At 36.4% G+C, this 20,804-nt stretch overlaps 1 protein-coding gene across 1 annotated transcript in view; it reads right to left on the bottom strand.

The window, feature by feature from the left end:
* LOC145678598 (aminopeptidase N-like) overlaps nt 1-20,804 on the bottom strand; it is a 210,131-nt gene that overhangs the window by 170,244 nt on the left and 19,083 nt on the right. Inside the window, exons 2-3 of the mRNA XM_081748941.1 lie at nt 6,459-6,993; nt 2,414-2,569 (exon numbers count right to left, since the gene is read on the bottom strand). Coding sequence (XP_081605067.1) covers nt 2,414-2,569; nt 6,459-6,919 — 617 coding nt within the window. The 5' untranslated portion in view covers nt 6,920-6,993. The remainder of the gene's footprint in view (nt 1-2,413; nt 2,570-6,458; nt 6,994-20,804) is intronic.

The following is a 20,804-nucleotide window of genomic DNA, read 5'->3' as shown; positions in this document are numbered from 1 at the left end:
CAACAGTAATCCACCGGGAATTGGACCCGGTACCACAGAGGGCAGGCGTGCTAGCCACTAGACCAGAGGGGGTGGAGTTGGTATTGTTTATAGCGGGCCATATTCTTTGTGAAGTTTTCCTAGGTAATGGATTTCTTTTTGAAAATGGGTTTAAAACAGGGGCGTCATTTAGGGAGGGCAGGGAGGGGCATTTGCCCCCCCCCTGAGTTTGAGATGTATATAGATTTTATCATTAGAATAGTAGTAAATCAGTGAAAAACGCGAAATTTTACTTATATCAAGAGGTCTTGCCCCCCCAAAGCAAAATCTGAAATGACGCTCCTGGTTTAAACTATTAAAAACACTGTGATAAAATGTAAAATATAGGCTACTACTAGGGGAAGGGCGCCAAAAAGTCACTTTGCCCGTGTGAAAATTTGGCCTGCTCCGCCCCGGCGTACTTTCTGTATATTTTTTGGCCTTGCAGCTTGTGCGGTCCCCACGCCACATTGTTGCGGGGGCGCTATTTACTCCTACCTTTCGAACGTAATTCAATAACTGTTTAAGAAATTCTACCATCAGCGTGGAAACGGGAATATATTTTTCTAATAATCCCATAGAACTTTCACTCAGAACGCCAGATGCAATTTTTCAGAGTGGGCTCTGGCTCATATTCAGGAATAATAATAATAATAATAATAATAATAATAATAATAATAATAATAATAATAATAATAATAATAATAATAATAAATATGAATGTCTTTGGAGAGCCGAAATTATGTGACACGAATCATTATAGATAGAGCTTTAAGATGAGTGGTCATAGGGGAGGAAAAACACGATTTTTCTCTCTCTGACTCTCTAACGTTAAGATTATGTGCTGAAGGTAAGAAACATCATCATTCTACAATAGGTTGCTTTTACATAGAATATCAATTACTTGAGTTCTCCTCCTTCGGGCAAGTTTCCTTATGTAGTAAATTCAAAACAATTTCAATTTAAGACAAATATTTATAGAGAAAATTAAACATTTAATAGGGAAATCTGTTATCAAAATATCCAAACTTTTTTTTTTTTGGTATCGTCATGAGTTTTACACATATGTTACATTTTGATTCTTTCCCAAATAAAAAATAAATAAAATAACCTTAGTGATAAAAATGACAACAGTACTTCCACGGGATTCGAACCGTCTACCTTCGGTATACAAACTCGTTGCTTTATCTAACTGAGCTATTTGCTTTGTTACGTAAGCTGAACCTGTTCTACAGTAAAGACGATTTTCATTACGATTGGGCTAACAGTTCGTCTTTTTCCATAGGTAATTTCCACTATTTGCACTATCTATACGTTAATACTTAGCATAGATTCATATATTTGGAGTTCGCTGATAATGCATATAATAAGACATACTAGAAATATTTCGTTAAAATTTTCGTTTGTAGATCTAATTCACGCTTCTCTCAATGACATAGATGTCGCTGCTTCGTGTTGAACTGCAGAATTCCCTCGCGTTCTTGAAAATTTCCCACTTTAGCAGAGTTGGTAATTCTCGAGATTTCTGTCGATTTAATGTTTTTTTGCTTCTAATTTCTTTATTTTAAGCTAATATCTAACACAAATATTAAAAACGAGTTTGTTATTAACCTGTCCTGCTGGGGAAACCTTCCGAAATTTCGAACATATAAAGAAAACGGAGATATTTTCAAAAAACTTCAAAATAAAGAGACGCGTCATTTATTTTGCTCATAGTAGTACATGGAAACGTTACCACTGATTTTATATTATTATAAACCCACAATTATTCACACTATAAGAATATGAATCTTTTAAGTTCTGAAAGGACCTTCAGAAGGGGGTTTTAAAGATAAAATACGTCCAAAATGACCCAAAAAGTTAATTTAATTCCCTTGTGCACTGATCGTGCCATTTGTAAATGAAATGGAAGTATGATATAAATTTTCAAAGTATAATTATATTCTTCTTTCTAAGGGCAATATGCATATATATTTAAATGTCCTGGGTTCTATACTCGATGGGGACACTTGGTCGAAAAAGTTTAAAAGTTTTCCATGCAAGCCATCCAGACTGAGATGTTTCCTGTGTTTTCCTCATTCACGGCAGGCAAAAATCCCGGGATGGTACCTAACATATCGTCTCAGGCTGCTTTCCTTCCCCAATTTCCCGGGTAGTAAGATAGCCAAGTGGTATCATACCACACACGTATGGGCTCTTATAGGGCATAGATGCCAGTAATCCCCAGGAACAATTTCTAACCTAATTCCTTATAGATTCAGTGTGTTTATACACAAATATCGAATAGATATCGAATAAATATCGAATCAAATATCAATAGCTTCTTAGAATATCGAATTGTTATTCTTAGAACTTACAATTTTAAATTCGAATAATATGCAGTGGTAGGACTTACATTGGCTCAGTTTTTTCCAATGGCATATTGCTGAGGGAGACGTATCCTTCCTTTCTTCCCATGGTAATCTTATATCTCGCTTTCATTGCTGGCTCATCGAAACAAGGGAATGCTCTTCTGGCGTCTGTGGGTTCAAAATGTGTCACAGCTAGCCATCTGAAAGGAAAACAAAAGTAATTAGTATAACTTACTGAACAGTTAAACAAATATAATTTACGAGAAGAAATGGTTGTTGATTTCCATGGTTTTCTTAAGCCAACTATTTGCAAAATTTATGTGGAAAAAATAATGATCGAACTTGAAGCAACGGCGAGAACATAGTCTTCGAGAATGTAAACTGTAATGATCTCCAACGTTTCTCGCCACAAACTAAATCAGAACATACAAATAAGAATACAAACTTTTTTAAAAAAATACACGATACAATACTATGATTTAACTAAATTATTAAACAATTCATTTTCTTCATGTTTCAGCACTAATAAAATATTAGGTAAGTGCATGAACTTAGTATTTTTGGCTCATTACTCCAAAATATATATAGCCACAAATTGGTGCATTCAGAAACATTTCGCTCGTTGTTTTAACTTTCTTAAAATAGCTATTCGTATTATTATGTGAGGATCCCTTTCTTATGGATGGGTTCTCTTCTGTATATCCTAAAATCATCATTCGAATTGCCTAAACTAAATTTTTCATTTAACCTTCTAAGGTATTAACAACGGAGAAAACCAATAGTCACAGAGAAAGTTTCAAAGCAACCTGTTACTTTTTTCATTTAGATGCATCCAGAGATGAAGCCCGGAGAATGAGGAACCTCAAATAACTTGGCGTGTATGAAGCCTTGTGAACTGCATAACAGTATATTGTTATCACTGGTATGTCACTTGTGAATTTAGAAGATTTCATATATTACACCTCCATAGGTATCAATCATTCCATTTTAACCTAAGCTAATTCTATAATTTCCATAATAATACGATATATCATCAGACAATGTCCAAAGTCAGTTTCTTTTCCTCTTTTCGACTACATCCAGCACTGCAATTCACTCCTCATTCTTTTATTGACGTTCCGCTCCACCCAATTTTTCATTCTTCTTCATACCAATATTTCGAAGATTTATCGTTATTATTCTGAAATGTTCTCGTTCAGTTCATCATAGAGTAGAACGGACGTTCTTGTAAAGTTCTACGATACGCTTAAGTGCATGGAAAAATTATTATTATTATTATTATTATTATTATTAGTAGTAGTAGTAGTAGTAGTAGTAGTAGTAGTAGTAGTAGTAGTAGTAGTAGTAGCAGTAATAGTAGTAGTAGTATTTACATTTTAAGAGTTATCTACATCTGGACATAAATCTTTTAAGGTGGACCACTAGGTCTTCTTAGTGCTACGCTAAACGCTGCATGAATCGGCGTTGCCAGATAGTATCGAGCGTTTACTGGTGCCAGATAATAAACGAAATAGTCATGGAATTCTGCTTGGATACTTACTGGAGAAACATTGGTTTAACTTTTTATTATCAATGTTTAAAATTCGTTGCGAAAAATGTTTCGATAGAAGCAAACATTGTAAGTTGTATATCAGGAGACAAGTAATAATTTTCTATAGAGTCAATCCATTTTAAGTGATCAAGCATGTGCGCTCGACCATCTCCAAAAAATCAATTTTTCCCAGAAATGTTTATCCTATATAAGGGAACTTCAAAACCATGATCATTGTATTTTTACAACATCTCGTAGCTACGCAGCGGTTGCCGCCATTTTGCGTTTTCTCGATTTTAGGTATTTACGTTGTTTTGAATATCTCAGCATGTATTTATTCTACCGAAATAAAAATTGCTAGACGTCTTCAACTTGTGCAGAGCTAAAACTTTGTCCTCTTAACATTTTTGCCTAAAACCACTTGAAGGGATTGAAATCAGAGCGTACAGTAGCAACATTCTCGGACATTGAATACATGTTTGAGAAGAGGAAAGAACTGACGTAGAGGTCTGAGTTTGTGTGTGCTTGTCCACCGGATCATAAGTTTATACAGAAAACTTTGCAGACCTGTAATTGCTCCCAAAGGCCTGAAAAAATTCGTAAAGTTGGGGAACTATGCCAATTAGGCATATTTCACAGTCCAATATCTCCAATGGACCTGGATTTTAAAAATCTAAAATTTTGGGAATAGTTACTCCTTTAGTGTATCATAACACATAACAAAGCGCGTTTTGTGTTTTTGAGCAGAACGGGATCAAAGTATTAACGAATGACGTCATTCTTTAGGAGATGTTTTGTTCACAAATTCAACTGAAAATTCGTTATTATGAAGTAAAATAAAGTAGGATGAATGATTAGTCCAGTCAAGGCTCTCAAGCTCGTTTCTTTCCTCTAGTTGTGACTCATTATCTTATCACACCCTCAGGAGCACTGGTGAAGAATGCCACTATTAGCAGAAGGTGAGAAAATTCAAAATGCACACTTGACAAAAAGTCTGTAAGTACCCATTACGCTTGCTGCTTGCTATATCAATGTATTCATTCCTTGCTTATTCTTGTTTCAACTGTCAACTCAAGCAGGAGACTGTTGTCCTTTAGTTTGGTCTGCATTCCCCAGTGTTTACAGTGAGTGAGTTTCAGATTTTTTTTAAAATCCAGACCCATTGGAGATATTGGACAGTGAAATATTCCAAATTGGCATAGTTCCGCAACTTTACGAATTTTTTCAGGCCTTTGGGAGCAGCTACAGGTCTGCAAAGTTTTCTTTATAAACTTATGACCGCGGTAGACATGCACACACAAATTCAGACCTCTACGTCAGCTGCTTCCCCTTTACAAACATGTCTTCAATGTCCAAAAATGTTGCTACTGTAGGCCCTGATTTCAAACTCTTCAAGTGGTTTAAGCAAAAATGTTAAGAGGACAAAGTTTTAGCTCTGCACAAGTTGAAGACGTCCAGCAATTTTCATTTTGGTAGGACAAATACATGCTGAGATATTCAAAACAACGTCTAAAATCGAGAAAACGCAAAATGGCGGCAGCCGCTGCGTCGCCATGCAATGTTGTAAAAATAACTAATTGTGGTTTTGAAGTACTCTTATATCGACTCAATATTTCTTAACAAATTAGATTTTTTGAAAAGGTCTAGCGGCAATTTTCCTTTTTTCCCGATCACTTAGAATGGATTGACCCTATAGAGTTCCTTTACCTCCTGATATTTTTATTAACAATATTTTCGGACGATTTAATATACAGTCATTATTATATGTTATTATACATTAGCGAACGTGTGTTTTTCGCTCAAATGAAGAATAATACCTATAGTATGTAGGTAAAGCAGAGGCGTATGAATTTTTGTTGTGTGAGTACACAACCCAAGTGTAACTAATTTCGAAGCCGTAGAATGCCGAAAAATTATTATTATATTACTATTATTAAAATAATTTTAGCAATATGATCAATAACAATGCTTAATTGACCTGTCCAATCTTATAGCAACGCCTTTAGGCATCTGGTATGCTTTCTTGTGTCAAATCCCTTAGCAGGTTCCGCAAAATTTGCGAATCGCCACGCGACGCAACCAAAAATTCAAGAAATAATTATTAGTGCCATCACGACTATCGCAAAGTAAAACGCTCTGAAGGAGTTTTATATAGAGATCGTAAAGATGAAATACAGCCAAAATGAGCAAATCTTTATATATATATATATATATATATATATATATATATATATATATATATATATATATATATATATATATAAGTGTGTGTGTGTGTGTGTGAGAGAGAGAGAGAGAGCACTGAACGCGTCAAAATCTACGATGTAAGTGCTGTGGCAAACAGCATCAAAATTGAGTTGTAGCAAACTGTACCTTTGAAAAACTGCACCGTACTTTCTAAAGTATTGAAAATACTCTCACTCAAGTTAAAGTCAAGATATAAATCAAGATATGAAGATATAATGAAAATTAAATGTGTCCAGTTGCTAGAATGAATAGTATTACTGATAGCAGAAAGAAAAAGAAATTCGTCAATAATATAAGAAGTTAATTCTCACCTCTTCTCCTTAGTTTTCTGGTCAACGTAGCTGCTTCTGTAATATCCAGACAATAAATCAGTAAGTGTGCCATTATATGGTATATCTACAACATACTCATGACCCGCCTTCAATGCCTCCTTCAAAGTAATTGTATAAAATTCGTTTTTCTTATCGAAGTCATGATTCAAGATTGACAATGAATTTTCGTTACTATCTAGCACTAACACAGAATCTGTATCAATAGTGAGATCCTTTGAATGAAGTCGAATTGCTGTCGTGGGTTTTATACATTTCACCAAGATACGCACATCACCATCAAACATGAAGTTTCTTTCTTCAAAATAAGTAAGAATTCGAAGGTCATAGTGCACAGGGATAATATCGGTGGGCAGTCTATAGCTTGTGTCTTTAGATGCATGGATAGGCAATATCCGAACAAGGCACACTAACCACATGATCAACAGTTCAGCATGTTTCATGGTGACGTCCTCTTCAACGTTCTAATACTGTAATAATCAATTTTATAAGGACGTATGGGTGACCATGTGTTAACCTGAAAAGGAAAATTAAATATATTTAAGTAAAAGCTAAATATGGTGTTTAAAAAAAAGAGTAAGTACAATTAAATGTTTAATATTTGATTAAGAAACGCTATAGCTGTAAGAATACAGATAAACTGAGATCCAAAAAGATGAATTGATAGAAAAAGTTATAGAATAAATTATAGTATTTCGACTAAATACACTAGCCTGCGATGATTTTATTGCATAAGTGCAATATATTTCTGTGATTTGGTGATTGCCACCTAAGCCTAAAAGTGAAGTTAGTTTTGTCTCATTACATCACATTTTGTGACAAAATCGAGATAATCATTTTACCTATTCATTCATATGCGTCTCAAGCCAGGAAGACTAAACATCCTGATTGGCTGAAATGCTATTACTCTCATGGCGTGAAATGTTGTAGCAGTAGCTAAACAACAGCTTATCGTGTCCGCCTAGCGGTACAGTACGATAGTAACACCTAGCGGCATTGTTTTGTTTAGTATATTGCTTTTCCTACGAATGATTCATAGTTTCGTTGTAAACTACCTAATTGTGCTCAGTGCTTTGAAGTCCCTAATATCGTGGTGTGTGCTTAGTATTTAGTGATGAAAGTGAAGTGCTTGTTCGCAGACTTTTCGAAATGCAGCGTCGTGATTGTAAGAATAATCCAGATATATTCTGTTATGTATGTGGGACATTTGTGCCCATGAAACAACGACGCAATATAACTTCCTTTGTGCGAAAGACTTATCTTGCGTATTTTGGTATAGCACTGGGAGATCAGGACAAGTCTTGAGCACCACATAAGGTTTGTCGAACGTGCATCGAACAACTGCGGCAATAGATGAAAGGTGAGAGACGAGCATTGCCGTTTGGAATCCCCACTGTGTGGCGTGAGCCTACTGACCACAGCACCAAATTGTACTTTGTTCTGTGAATGTGGAAGGTTTCAACAGTAGGAACACGGCTACAACGGTTTGCTTATCCAACTACAATTCCCTCCGTCAGTCTACTAGTATCCAATGGTCCTGACCGGCGGGAGCTCATGTGGTTCGGATTCCACGTTAATCAGTAGGTGCACGTCTCATATAGCCTCGCTGCTGAACGGGACGTAAAACTCAAAATCAATCAATCAACCAATGGTCCTGACATACCTGTCCCACAGCCACCAAACCAATTAATCGAAGCCTCTTCCGAATCTCCTAGTGACAACAATGACGATTCGGACTTTGACCCATAAGAATCAACAGAGCCTATACTTTTCGAACAGAGTGGTTTAAATGATTTAGTTCGTAACCTTAGTCTCACAAAGGAATCTGTCGAACTACTGGGATCACGACTAATGGAGAGAAACCTGTTGATGCCTGAGACTTCGTACTATTGGCACAGGCATCGTGAACAAGAATTTGCTGCTTTCTTTTCTGCAGAAGATAATATAGTATTTTTCAACAACATTCCGGAGTTAATACTAAAATTAGATCGTCTGACTGTGATCGATCCCAATGGAGACTTTTCATCGATGCTTCCAAGCGGAGTTTGAAGTGTATACTCCTACACAACGGAAATAAACTAGCATCCATTCCATTTGCTTATTCTGTTGTCATGAGGGAAAGCTACGAAAACCTTGATTTGATATTGAGCAAGATAAAGTACCACGAACATCAATGGCAAATATGTGGGGATTTTAAGGTCATCGGCCTTCTGTTGGGTCAAAAGTCAGGCTATACCAAATTCCCATGTTTTCTGTGTGAGTGGGACAGTCAGGCAGGGGCAGTTCACTGGACTCAAAAGGAATGGACAGATAGGCAGTGGAATGTTGGTTCGAAAAACTTACAACGCGCAAGTCTTGTTAATGCACATGATATACTTTTACCTCCCCTTCACATTAAGATTGACTTAACGAAGCATTTGTAAAAGCTCTAGATACTGAAGGTGAGTGCTTCAAATATCTGTGTCAAAAATTTCCTGGCATCAGTAATGCAAAAATTAACGAGGGCATCTTCAATGGTCCAGATATTAGGAAACTTTTTGGTGACCAAATTTTGAAAATGTCATGAACAGAAAGAGCGTTCAGCATGGCAAGCTTTCCGAGATGAAGCGAAAAACTTTCTTGGCAACAGAAAGGATCCAAACTATAAAGACAAGTTGTAAAGAATGCTACTGTGTTTTAAAGAATTGGGTTGTAACATGAGTTTGAAAGTGCATATGCTGTTTTCCCATTTGGACTATTTTCCAAACAATCTTGGAGTCGTGACTGAGGAACAAGGAGAGAAATTACATCAGGACCTCAAGGAACTCGAACGTCGTTATCAAGGAAAGTGGAATTGCAACATGCTTGCAGACTACTGATGGTTCTTGTAGAGAGAAGATTCTGCCACTAGTCACAAGCGTGCAGCGACAAGATTTAGTTTCTCACGGAAAAGGCGTAAAACCTACTAGTGTGGATATTTGTGCTGTATGTCATGACCTATGGGTGCGTTATTTCCTCATTTAAAATAGCGCAGATGAGAGCACAAATTCAAAAACACTATGGAGTTTACGTTTGCTTGCTTTAAGAGACTTACTGTTTTATAGTGAATGCTTATCCATAAACATTGCTTCTTTTTCTCCCCGTTTTCTTACCATGTGTTTCTAATATCGTGATTACGAGTTAACTTACTGTCGCATACAGCACTGAAATACAAATAATAGATATTAATATTATTTATATTAGTAAGTGTATCAGTATTTGTAGCAGTGTTATGAATAACAATAAACCATTAGATACATTGATGTTGGCAATGTTAATATGCAATTTGCAAGAAAACCTGATGTGCAATAACTAAACCGATTTTTGTTCTGAATTCGGTACACCCGAAATATGAAACGTGGGTATACTATACCTCATGCAATGATCCAAAAGTTAAAATTCGCAGGCTAGTGATATTGATTCTAGATTCACTTTCAGTGAGTTTTATATGAAGCGTGTGAGACAAGAACATGATAACGTACAAATTTTCAATTTCTGAGTTATGCAACATTCGATAGAGAGCAAAGCATACTGCTTCGTTTTATCTTGTCCAAGACCAAATTGTGCTCTATAGATCGCAGTAATATTACCATGGTAAACCTCTTTGTAACTTTTTGGAATGTATAAGATGGTAACTCACAGCTAAGATGGCGGACAATGAGGAACCGTGTAACACCTTCCCATCTAGAAAGAAAAGAATTAGCACATTTGATGTTTCTTACAACCAATTCAATGAAGATGATTTATTGTTGAGTGACTCAGAAAGTGAGTATTGTCGCGAAGATAACAACTGGGTCGTCGTGGTCTGTACGTGGCTTACCATGATCTGTTTTCATGATTTTGCAGAATTTAATCTGGGTACTTTCCATTCGCTTTTGCATAATCCATAATTGTTTTAGGATAAAGGTTACCAACTGGTGCAATTGGGTTGAGTGAATCATGCTGTATTTTCAATAAAAGCGGTTAATTTGGGATATCAAGTTTTGCATTGTAGTAGTTGCTGTGGTATATAAAGTATTGCACTTTAGTAATTTCAATATACGTCACCCAGATCTTTTTTCTGGACCACCAAGAATTCAGTATGTATTTCCAGCAACACTGTGTGTCTTTTAAAAAAATTACGAGGATCTGTTTCTGGTCCAATAAAAATCCAGGGTAACAATTTTTTGCAACAGCAAGCTTCCATTAGCACAGTATGTATTCGCAAACATTCTTCCGGAATACGCACTGTGTTGGTGGGAATTCATGCCGGATTGTGGCTGGTCCAGCAAGATTTTGTAACTTGGGCAAACAAGTGAACATGTGACCCGTGTACTTCAAAACCGAAAGAACTATTATTGTTACGTCGCCTGACGTGATTTTCTTTCATTAATACTGCTTTACTTTGGTGAAGTACAAGGGCCCACATCCCACTTTTCGAATCCTAAGTAACTATAGTTTTCGTTTGATGTAGAAAACAAACCTAATTGTGACATATATTCAAGGCTGGTGGAGTGGAACTGGACTACGGTTAGGGTTGGGTTAAGTTAGGTTTAGAAATAGCTCTTTGGGGTGAAAAATGAAAATAGCGCCAATCTTAATATTCTTACGTGTGTATCAAATTAACATAGGAGAACTTGATGATACAGAGGAGGGCCAACACGTCATGAAGTAAAAGGAATATACTCCAAGATTCATTTCCGTCCCCTTTAACCTCGCCAGCATAACCATGGGACGTAAAACAAAGATTTTCAAGATTCAGTTTTTTGTGAACTTCTGTTTAGATATTGTGAAAACAATTCGTTTTTATATTAGATTTTCTTAATTTAGAATCGATTTTAATAAGGTTTTTCACAAAGTTTGTAATATTTGCATTAGCTGAATTAAAACCCCACTTGTTAGTTTTCTTGTATCGTTAGGTACCTTTCTGTAATACCCATGTTTTGTAAAACGAGTCAATAATATTGTTTCCTGACATGAGAAAACAACACAAAGTAAACCCACACGCTTCAGAAGATCATGTTTGTATCAATTATGGCTTAAATGTTAAAACATGATAACCCATACAGCAGCATACAAATTAGAAATTCGCTATCTTGATTTGATACTATTATTTTAGTCCTTGATGTATAGTCTTACGTGAAAAATCAGCTTTCTAACTTTTAAAATGAATTGTCCAGGAGAAAACCTCTAATTTCTTCAAATAGTAAAATTGTGGGTTACCATGTTCTTGTCTCACATCCTTCATATCATATCGTGATCATTTTGCCCAGGATAATAATGCCTAAGGTAAATTTCGGAGGTGGGGTCAAGTGGTTCAGTGACAGAATATTCACTTTGGTGCGAGGTGTTTCCGGTTTGATCATAGGTCATGTGAGTTTGTATAGAATAACATCGTTTCCGTTGGGTTTCCTTGAGGTTTTCCAGTTTCCTCCGAAGCAGCCAAACATTTAAAAATGCCGAAATGAACACACTATACGCTTGCATCTACAGGCAATAAAGCTTTTGAAGTAATTTCTACAAATTTTGGGAAGGCCTCTAATTGTTTCGGGTAAGTTGGAGCAAGAACTGGTAAAATACCTTTTCTTGTGGAGAGCAGATCTTATGGACTGACAAGGAAGAACGTACAAGGTCTGGCCTGAAACGTAATAATATTGAAAATCTCTTCAACGATGACATGATGAGCTGTCTCAATCAATCACTTCATGAACAGTTATTAAACTGTAATATCTGTCACTAAACTTACTAAAACACTGGAAGCAAGAGTAAGATGTTTTCGTGGCGGTAATACATTAGTAGAACGCTCACCTCAGCTGAGAGGTATTTGTGGTTAGATCCCAGGTCATATGAGTTTGTAATGGATAAGACCTGTCCGTGGATCTTAGCAGGTGTTTCCTCCAGCATAATCATTCCACTAATTGCTTTACATTCATTTTTTCACTCTTTGATCTCCTTTAGCCTATAAGGTCAAAAAGGGTGTACCTATAAATAAACAGATTAAAGAACTGAATGTTTCTTTATTTCAGTGTAAGAAAATTTTGTGTCAGTTGTGTGGTTGTCTTGTAAATTAAAAAAAAATGTTACATGGGCTTATAAAGAGCCTTGATTATGATATTGATTGTGCTGAGTCGTTTTCTGCTTCCTTTCCTTATAAATGGTGAGAAAACTTAATCTAAATAACAATAACAATTTTCATTGATATCTTCAAGTGAGTCAAATTGTAAAATAAGTAACAATTGACAATATCATTTATGTTTATTTCTTATTTATTTACCCCTAAGATTTAATTTTGATTGTATTAAAAGAGCATCATTTTAAAATTTAAAAAACCGTTTCAAAATATCACAAATTGCAGCATAATAAAACAAATAATAGGTCGGAATAAATTTATAAATAACTAGGTGTTTTCCCTTTTGTGGGGAGAATGGAATTATGAAAAGTACATGAACCCCTTTCTCTTTCCCCTTAGAATACGCTTCATGGATGAATTTTCGAATTAAACATCAGCATTATCACTATTCATCTCAATCACCCCGAAACTACGGATTGAACACTAAAATTGATAGTTTTTGATAATTTTCACATATCTTAACCTTCCCATCCATCTCCGTTCCAGAGGATTAATTTGGACTTCAACGACATCGGATGTGTCAGTATTCAACTCAGTGACTCCGAAAACTATGGATTGGACTCCAGTACTGGTTGTTTTCCAATATTCTTACATGTCATCTACTTTCGACCTCTATTCCTCATCCCTCATGCCGACGTGGAATGAATTTGGACTTAAATAGCATCGTGAATGTCACTATCCATTCAGTAACATTAAAAACTGTGATTTGGATCCTAATATCGTTTATTTATACATTTCACTCCTTCTTACCCTTTCATGCCTTGAATGAAGTATGCTAAAAGCTTAAGTTAGACGAGGATCCACTCATGTACCAAAAATCGTCAAAATCGATGCAGCGGTCAACGAAGAGTTAAAATGCAAAGTCGTTTTATTAATTTTTATTTACATAGAAAATTGACATTTCATGTGACAGCTCTAAATAAAGCAGAATTTACAACTGCTTTTGTGTTTTGATATTGTTCTTCCTGTAGAAAAGTAATATGATGAATGTAACAGTACAATACATTTGTTTAGTTGATTTGGAGCTAAATGTCTTCTTCCAGCATCAGAAACTTGCACATACAGTTTCATTTGAGATCCAAAGCACGTGAGTTTCATTTGGCAATCGAACAGAGATCTGAGACAAGTATACTAAGCACAAAGCCATGGTGAAGCTATAATAAATAAATATTTTAGAGAGAGGTTTGCTAAAGATTTTTCTTTTCTTTGAGTTTAAATTTTCTGATGAGCATCCAGGGTATAGAGACGATGTTTGCTTTTTACAGTGGGATCTTGAACGATTGCTCGAGATTTTATCCGAAACAAGCACCCATACAGAGGATTGAATCCAGAGCAATGCATACAGAAAGCATTCGTGCTAGCTGCTTGGCCACGAAGGGATACCACTAAAAGAATTTAGTAATTCAGAAGAATATAGAGGTACACTTTACACAAAGAGAATTGTTCTTTACTCGCATGGTTCTTTGTTAAAAACAACATTGACTTTATTAACACACCATCAACACACAAATATGATACCAGGAGTAAGGATAAAATCCCCAGCAAACAGCACTGCACAAAGTTATACGAAAGGAATCCAACATTTATGGGTACCATGTTATATAATAAACTTCCTCAATATACTCGAAGGGCAGAACAAAAAGGAGAATTCACGAGGTTAATACAATATAACCTGTTCCAGCACTGCTTTTATTCTGTAAATGAATTTTTAGATATGTGAATGAATTTGTCTATTGATAGTCTAGGAGATGTATATTTTTCCGTCCTGCTTTTGTATCGTAGATGTATCATAGTAGTTTAATTCAATTGGTATATATTTGTCATTACTATGTATTTTATATCTTTGTACCTTTGACGAGTCATTCATACGCACGTAATAGTGTAATATGTATGACTAGAGGCATGAGTTTTTCACAATGCGCGATAAAACGAAATGTGTCAGAATTAGGTAATTTTCAGTTTCTTGACGTTTTATGGCATTCTATATGTATTTTTATTGGTTTCCGTTGCGCGGTAAAACGCGAAATTGACAATTTTGCGCGAAATTTTATAAGTCCGTTTTCATTAATTTGGAAACGCCAGCTTTTCGCTAACCGAACAGTAGAACGTGGCATGAACGGTGCATTTTGGGAGATTCGGACACAGCTATAGAGAACATGTTGCATTGCCTCTTTGGTGAAAAAACTAAAGTACACTTACGTTTGTCACGATGTGAAAAGAGGGCTAGTGTTGAATGTGACTTTAAGAAAATGTGCAGAAAGATCATTCTTGAAGCTTTTCCAAAAGAAAAGACTCCCAAACTACAGAAGTATACGATGCTTTGGGAAAGCTATTTGATCCTTCTGTAATGGAATGTGGTAGTGAACCAGACGTTGTTGCGTTAAGGATGTTTCTTAAAGCTTTGCCTTCATTTAAAAAATATGCAAGCATGTGACTATGAAGTACCGTATTTGGAGTTTTACAAAGTGGTTTATAAACTCTTGACAAGTGATTTGTCTTGAAAGTGCAGTGTAGTGAATATTTTGAATGGACAAAAGTTCCGAAGTGATGATTGTTTGAAGTTTGTTGTAAATGCACTTACATATGTATGGCTTCCTACAAGCAATGTCAATTGGGAGTTTTTTTTAAGTACGGACTGGTGATAAGTGACGAACGTGCAACAATGTGGAAATATCTAACATGCTTATGTTTAATTAAATGTGACTTGTCCCTATGTGTTTGAGAAGACAGCAAAACTTTCCAACTCACAGTAAGTATAGTTACTGATTTCCTTCAGGTTTAAAAATATATAATTTTCTATAGGTTTAATTTACAATGTCAAGTGGAATATTCAGTGTATTTTGTTTTTAGGTAATTAATTGTTTATTTTTGTAGTGATCTATGAATAGGAGGAACAACTATAAAAATATCAGGAACATCTTTTCCACAAGAGCTGCAAAATGCAAACTTTATTTGGAAAATGCGACAAAACGCGAAATACAAGGTGCTATCCAGAATTTTCAGGACTGGTGATGCCATTTGGAAAGTACTGGTAGTAGCGCTTTGCACCGATAAGTGGCAAGACTAGCCTATCTGATGAGTGAGAGTGCACAGTTTCATGCAGCTGGGTTGATGTGTTGAGTTTTCACCGTGCTTTCCATGATACTGTGTGTGTGTGGTGTGTGGCGATTTTACAATGAATCCGAGAATAGAACAGCGCGTGTGTATAAAATTCTGTGCGTATCTCTAGAAAAGTGCTACAGAGGCCTTTGCAATGATTCAACAAGTGTTTGAAAAACACAACATGAGCCGTATGCGTGTGTTTGAGTGGCATGCTCAGTTCAGGGCCGGCCGTACAGATATCGAAGACGATGCCCACACTGGAAGGCCCGTTAGCCTGTAACGCCCCTACATAACCTGACTAGAATTGTAATACTAGTGTAATTTACAAGACACATCTTGTAATATAATTGTAGTTTGCAACCCTGTAGAAACATCATGCTCGCGGTCGCGCGCAAAGAATTCTGGGTACCCCGCCAGAACATGGAGGAATAACAGGATGTAGTGATACTCCATGGTCAACTTATTTTTGGTATATCTTCGTTTATAGAGCTCATCTGCTTTTCAGCAGTGGGTTTAGCTCACGTTGTGTTACATAGAACATTTTACGCTAGTTAGTCATTGTGATCAACAAAAATCGAAGCAGTTACGAATGGTGTTGGGATATAGGTCTTCTTTTTAGTTCACCATGTGATTTGCCATTGTGTGGAAGCTTGTCACAGTCTTGTGTTGTGATTCCAGTGAAGCATATTTTAGCATCTACTGTGATAGTCGTAGTGTGAATTTGTCATTATGCCATTAATAGCATATAAACTCAGTTTTCAGCATAATTTAATTTTCGTCATGCATAGTTAAGCTTCCGTCAGTGGCCCCCAACCCATCCACTTCGTCAACTAAGTAACACGATGACTAAGTATTCTATCTGCCTTCACCATTAGCTCACATCAATTCTGTTCTCAACTATGGAAGTCCACGGATCTTATTGTCAGTACAACAGGGACAAGCTAATTTTGTGAATGTGTTCTTAGGAAGCAGCCAATGTAACATGTATGGTAACCAGTCAGGGTTCATATACTCTCTTTATACCATCATTAAAACCATGAATTCACCTCTCAGCAGCTTGTGCTTATGTAACCGTATAATCAATCTGAACACTTCAATCCCTTTACGTAGCAGAAAAGTGAAGATGAAGCAAGATGTCATTTAAGTGAGAGATGGCTTTGTGCCTTGAATGTATATAGTTCCATGCCATTGAATTTACTCGGACACTTTTTTTTTTGTGTGTGTGTGTGTTTCTGCAATGTGCTAGCTGAAGTAGCCAACCTTGATTTTTGTTTTGATAACCCAATGTTTGTACTTACTACATATGTTATGCATGTGGATCACATTAAGCCAGTGTGTAGCCACCATATCATCCGAATTACCCACTACTATCCAGGAAGTGGATGTGTCGCCGGCTTCGCCCTGCCCGGAGGAGGTTATTTACGATGAGAACATCTTCCTACAAACCGATTTCAGCCATGGGTAGTCAAGAGGATCAACATCGTAATAATGATTCATTAATTTGCCCAAGATCATTATATTGTGTATGTGAGTGATGCATTAGTTCGTGTGTCTCGTGCAATTCTTTTTCTTTCCTAAATATGTTGCTCATTTGTGTAGCAAGTGCATCTAAGAAAATAATAGTGAAGTATATTTATCTATTGTCTGCAGTTAGGGTAAGTACCCAAAGGATATGCGCCTGCCCTCGCAGCTGGCCAGTTTTTCTGCTTCGTACAGAATTCATCGACATTTCTAATGATTTATTTTCATTTCGAGTACGTATTGCACCCATTTGTGGATTTGCACGTACATTATTTAAATATTGTCTTTTCAGACAATTATTCTTAACTTACGGGAGCCTTAGTTGTGTTATAAACATCATTCGAGTAAGATAATGCACATGGTTAATAGTTGTCGTTTGTGATCATCGCCGCTAAGCCACGAGCGTATCTTAGCCATTTAAAGTTTGCTTGGCCACTTAGCATAAGTTGGTTCCTTCTGTTGTCCTCTTGGGTTATACTAGCTATTTCACAGCTAATTCAATTCTCCGCGGAAGTCATGTTGTTCCCTCTCCAGTTCTTTTTTTTCTTAACCTCTGTCTGAAGGTATCCCAGCCGCATTCTTGGTCTACAGTAGATTGATTACATGGGTCTATCTTATAGTATGTAACAATGTCAATTATTATAGTGTGTCACACTGTTAATTATTGCCGCGATTGGCGATTGTCCACCTGCTTTCCACCTTATTGAATCATGCGTTTACTACGAGTAACATTAATATGGCATGATGTTTCTTTTGAAAGGTCAATTTGTCTTTTAGTATTAAGTCAGTTATGTATGATGTTCAAAGATAACTATGTCCTATCCAATTCTATGTCCACCCGACTAGTCGAGGTTCTCAAAGTCAAAGTGCTCGAGCTATTTTGTTTACGTGTGTACTAAAAACCATGGTAAATTGATTAGTATAATATTCTATTGTTTTATATGTGTGTTCTTTGTATATTTACTTATACATGCAGTATGTTTAGCTTTCTCAATACATAGCAAAAGCCTGTTTTGCTGCATATCTGCACACGTTCAAAAGTCATAAGACTTTATTTTTGTTGATTCTAGTCTCAATGCAAGAAAATAACATTATTCCAGTTTTACGTGCACGATACTTATTAAATAATTTTACTTGTGGAAAATATATATATATATATATATATATATATATATATATATATATATATATATATATATATATATAATTAAATAAACGTTACAACCCATATAATCCCACTCTTTATATTTAGAGAAACCAAACCTCACGAGTGTATCTTTGGTAATTAAGATTTTGGTTTACTATCAGGTAAGGAAATCATGACGCAAGAAAAGGGCTGTTCTCTATGCACTCGTAGAGTGTATAGGTGACAGTATCGCATAGGTTGGATTCGTTTACCGTTGTATTTTTGTTTTATTGCATTCTTAGGATCTCTTTGGCGCAGGTTTATCCTCTATCTGTTTTGTGTTATGTTTTAATTCATTCCTGTGTTCACAGCAGTTCACAGGTGGCGACCCCTTTCGTATACCTATTAACTCGGTGCTCTGGCACTGGGCGTTAAACTTAGCTGTGGCTTTCCAGGGATTAGGGCCCTCTGGGGCGCTACAGCGGTTTAATCGTTTTTGGCGACCTAATCGCCAGGATATCAGCTGGTAGCGTTTGATTTTTCTTGTGTTCTAGTGATTTCTATTTTTACTCCTCTATGTAGGATCTTGTCGGTATTGTGTTACAATTTTTGCTTATCGGTATCTTGTATATCTTGTATGTTTCTTAAGTTCCAAAGATGGATACCATCATCACTGAATATTTCCTAAAAAAAACCTAGTCACTTTAAATCAACTTTCATTGTAAGTGAAGTGCAAAGTGCTCTTGGTTGACGGTGTCGGATTGGGTTGGAGACCCGCATTATATATCAGTGAAGTAAAAGTTATTTGAGTGTTTAACGTCAGACAAACTATTTTTCAGTGTATTCTTTTAATTTTAGTGCATGTGTTAAACTTTTGGTGCCAAAATGAACAAGTCTAAGAGGACCAAGCTCGTGTGGCCATTCAGGCACTTTATTAGAGTGTACTTCCTGTAATACTTGGTACTATAAGCAATGTTCAGGATTAAGTGAGGAAGCTTTTGCCGAGAAGGGCACGCCCAATGTTTCGTGGGATTGTAATTCATGTTTGGTACAATCTCCCGACGTAGTAGACGATACCATTGAAAATGAGGACTTAAATTCTAGATCTTTGGTAGAGAAAAGTCAAAGCGGAAGTAGTAGTGAAATTGGTATTGCTTCTAATTTTTCTGAGTTCCTAGCGCAGCTCACCGCCCAAATAGATTCCATTAAGGTGGTTGTAACCGAAGAAGCAATACAACTAAAGTTAAAGGTGATTGAGGAAACCGCACAGCTACGGGTGGATGTGGCCAACGAAACTTCCCAACTAAAAGTGGTTGTAACGGAAGAAACATCGCAGCTAAGGTCAGATGTAGTTAAAGAAACTTCCCAATTAAAATCAGCTGTAACCGAAGTAGTTTCTCAGGTTAAGGCAACAGTGATCAATAAAATATCCGAAGTAGTAGAAAAGGAAATGTCGGAGCTGAAGGACACCGTGGATCGTCACATCAAAGAGCAGGATGCTTGTATTGCAGCATTGAGCAATCAATTAGAGAACAATACCGCTGAACTGAATCATCAGATAGAAATAGTAAATGAGAATTTAGCCTCTCAAGAAGAAACCTTACTTAATTGCTTAAGAGACAATAGTATGTGTAAACGTCAATTGGAAGCTTTGCCTACCCAAGTTAAAGAAATCCATCAGGCCAGCAGCTCTTGTATAGGGTTAAGAGATGACCTGGAAGCCCTGAAGGAGAAGGTTGATAGCCTTTTTGATCAAGATTATAACGAAGAAGTGGAAGAACAAGGTAACCAGTTCAATTCTGGGGCTGTTAATGTAGAGCGTAGACACTTCACAGACTTTGAAAGATTTTTAGGTCTTGTTAATCCTAGTACTTGCGAAGGTAGTAGTCATTCTGAAATTCCAGTGGTTGTTTCTAGTCCCTTGATTGGAGCTACTTCACTAACCACCACTTCTTGTTTTCGCCCTGCCAAGGTCAATCTGTCCCAAGTACAGCATTTCTTTAATAATGTTAGTTGTGTTTCTACTGCATCTTCTCATGGCATCTTCTCATAGTCATTGTACTCATTCTCAGTCTAGTCGTGACAAAGGTTTGGATGGTCGGAGGGCTGATAGTTTTACTGGTTATGAGCGAAATAATTTATTCAACCCTTTTATTTCTCAAAATCTTAAATCAAGGAATGACTTGCCTTGTATCTCGTCAGTCAGTGTAGGTCGTGGTGACTCTGCCTACCCAAGAACTTCCACCTTGGAGCCAGATGTCCCCTCATTCTTGTCCAATGGTTGTCCATTGTCTAGCATTAATGGCAATAATAATAATCGTCATGGTTTAAAGTCTTTGCGTTTGTCAGACTTGAGTCATTTTCCTGAGTTTACAGGGAGTGTGTTGGAAATTTCCCCACTTGATTTCTTGCAATAATTGGAGCAGAATTTCAAGTTGTTGAATCTTGATCC

The sequence above is a fragment of the Thermobia domestica genome, chromosome 2, assembly GCF_964235325.1.
Source record: "Thermobia domestica chromosome 2, izTheDome1.hap1.1, whole genome shotgun sequence".
NCBI classification, from domain to species: domain Eukaryota; kingdom Metazoa; phylum Arthropoda; class Insecta; order Zygentoma; family Lepismatidae; genus Thermobia; species Thermobia domestica.
The sequence above is the reverse complement of the archived record's forward strand: the minus strand, read 5'-3'. Positions and strand labels throughout refer to the sequence as shown.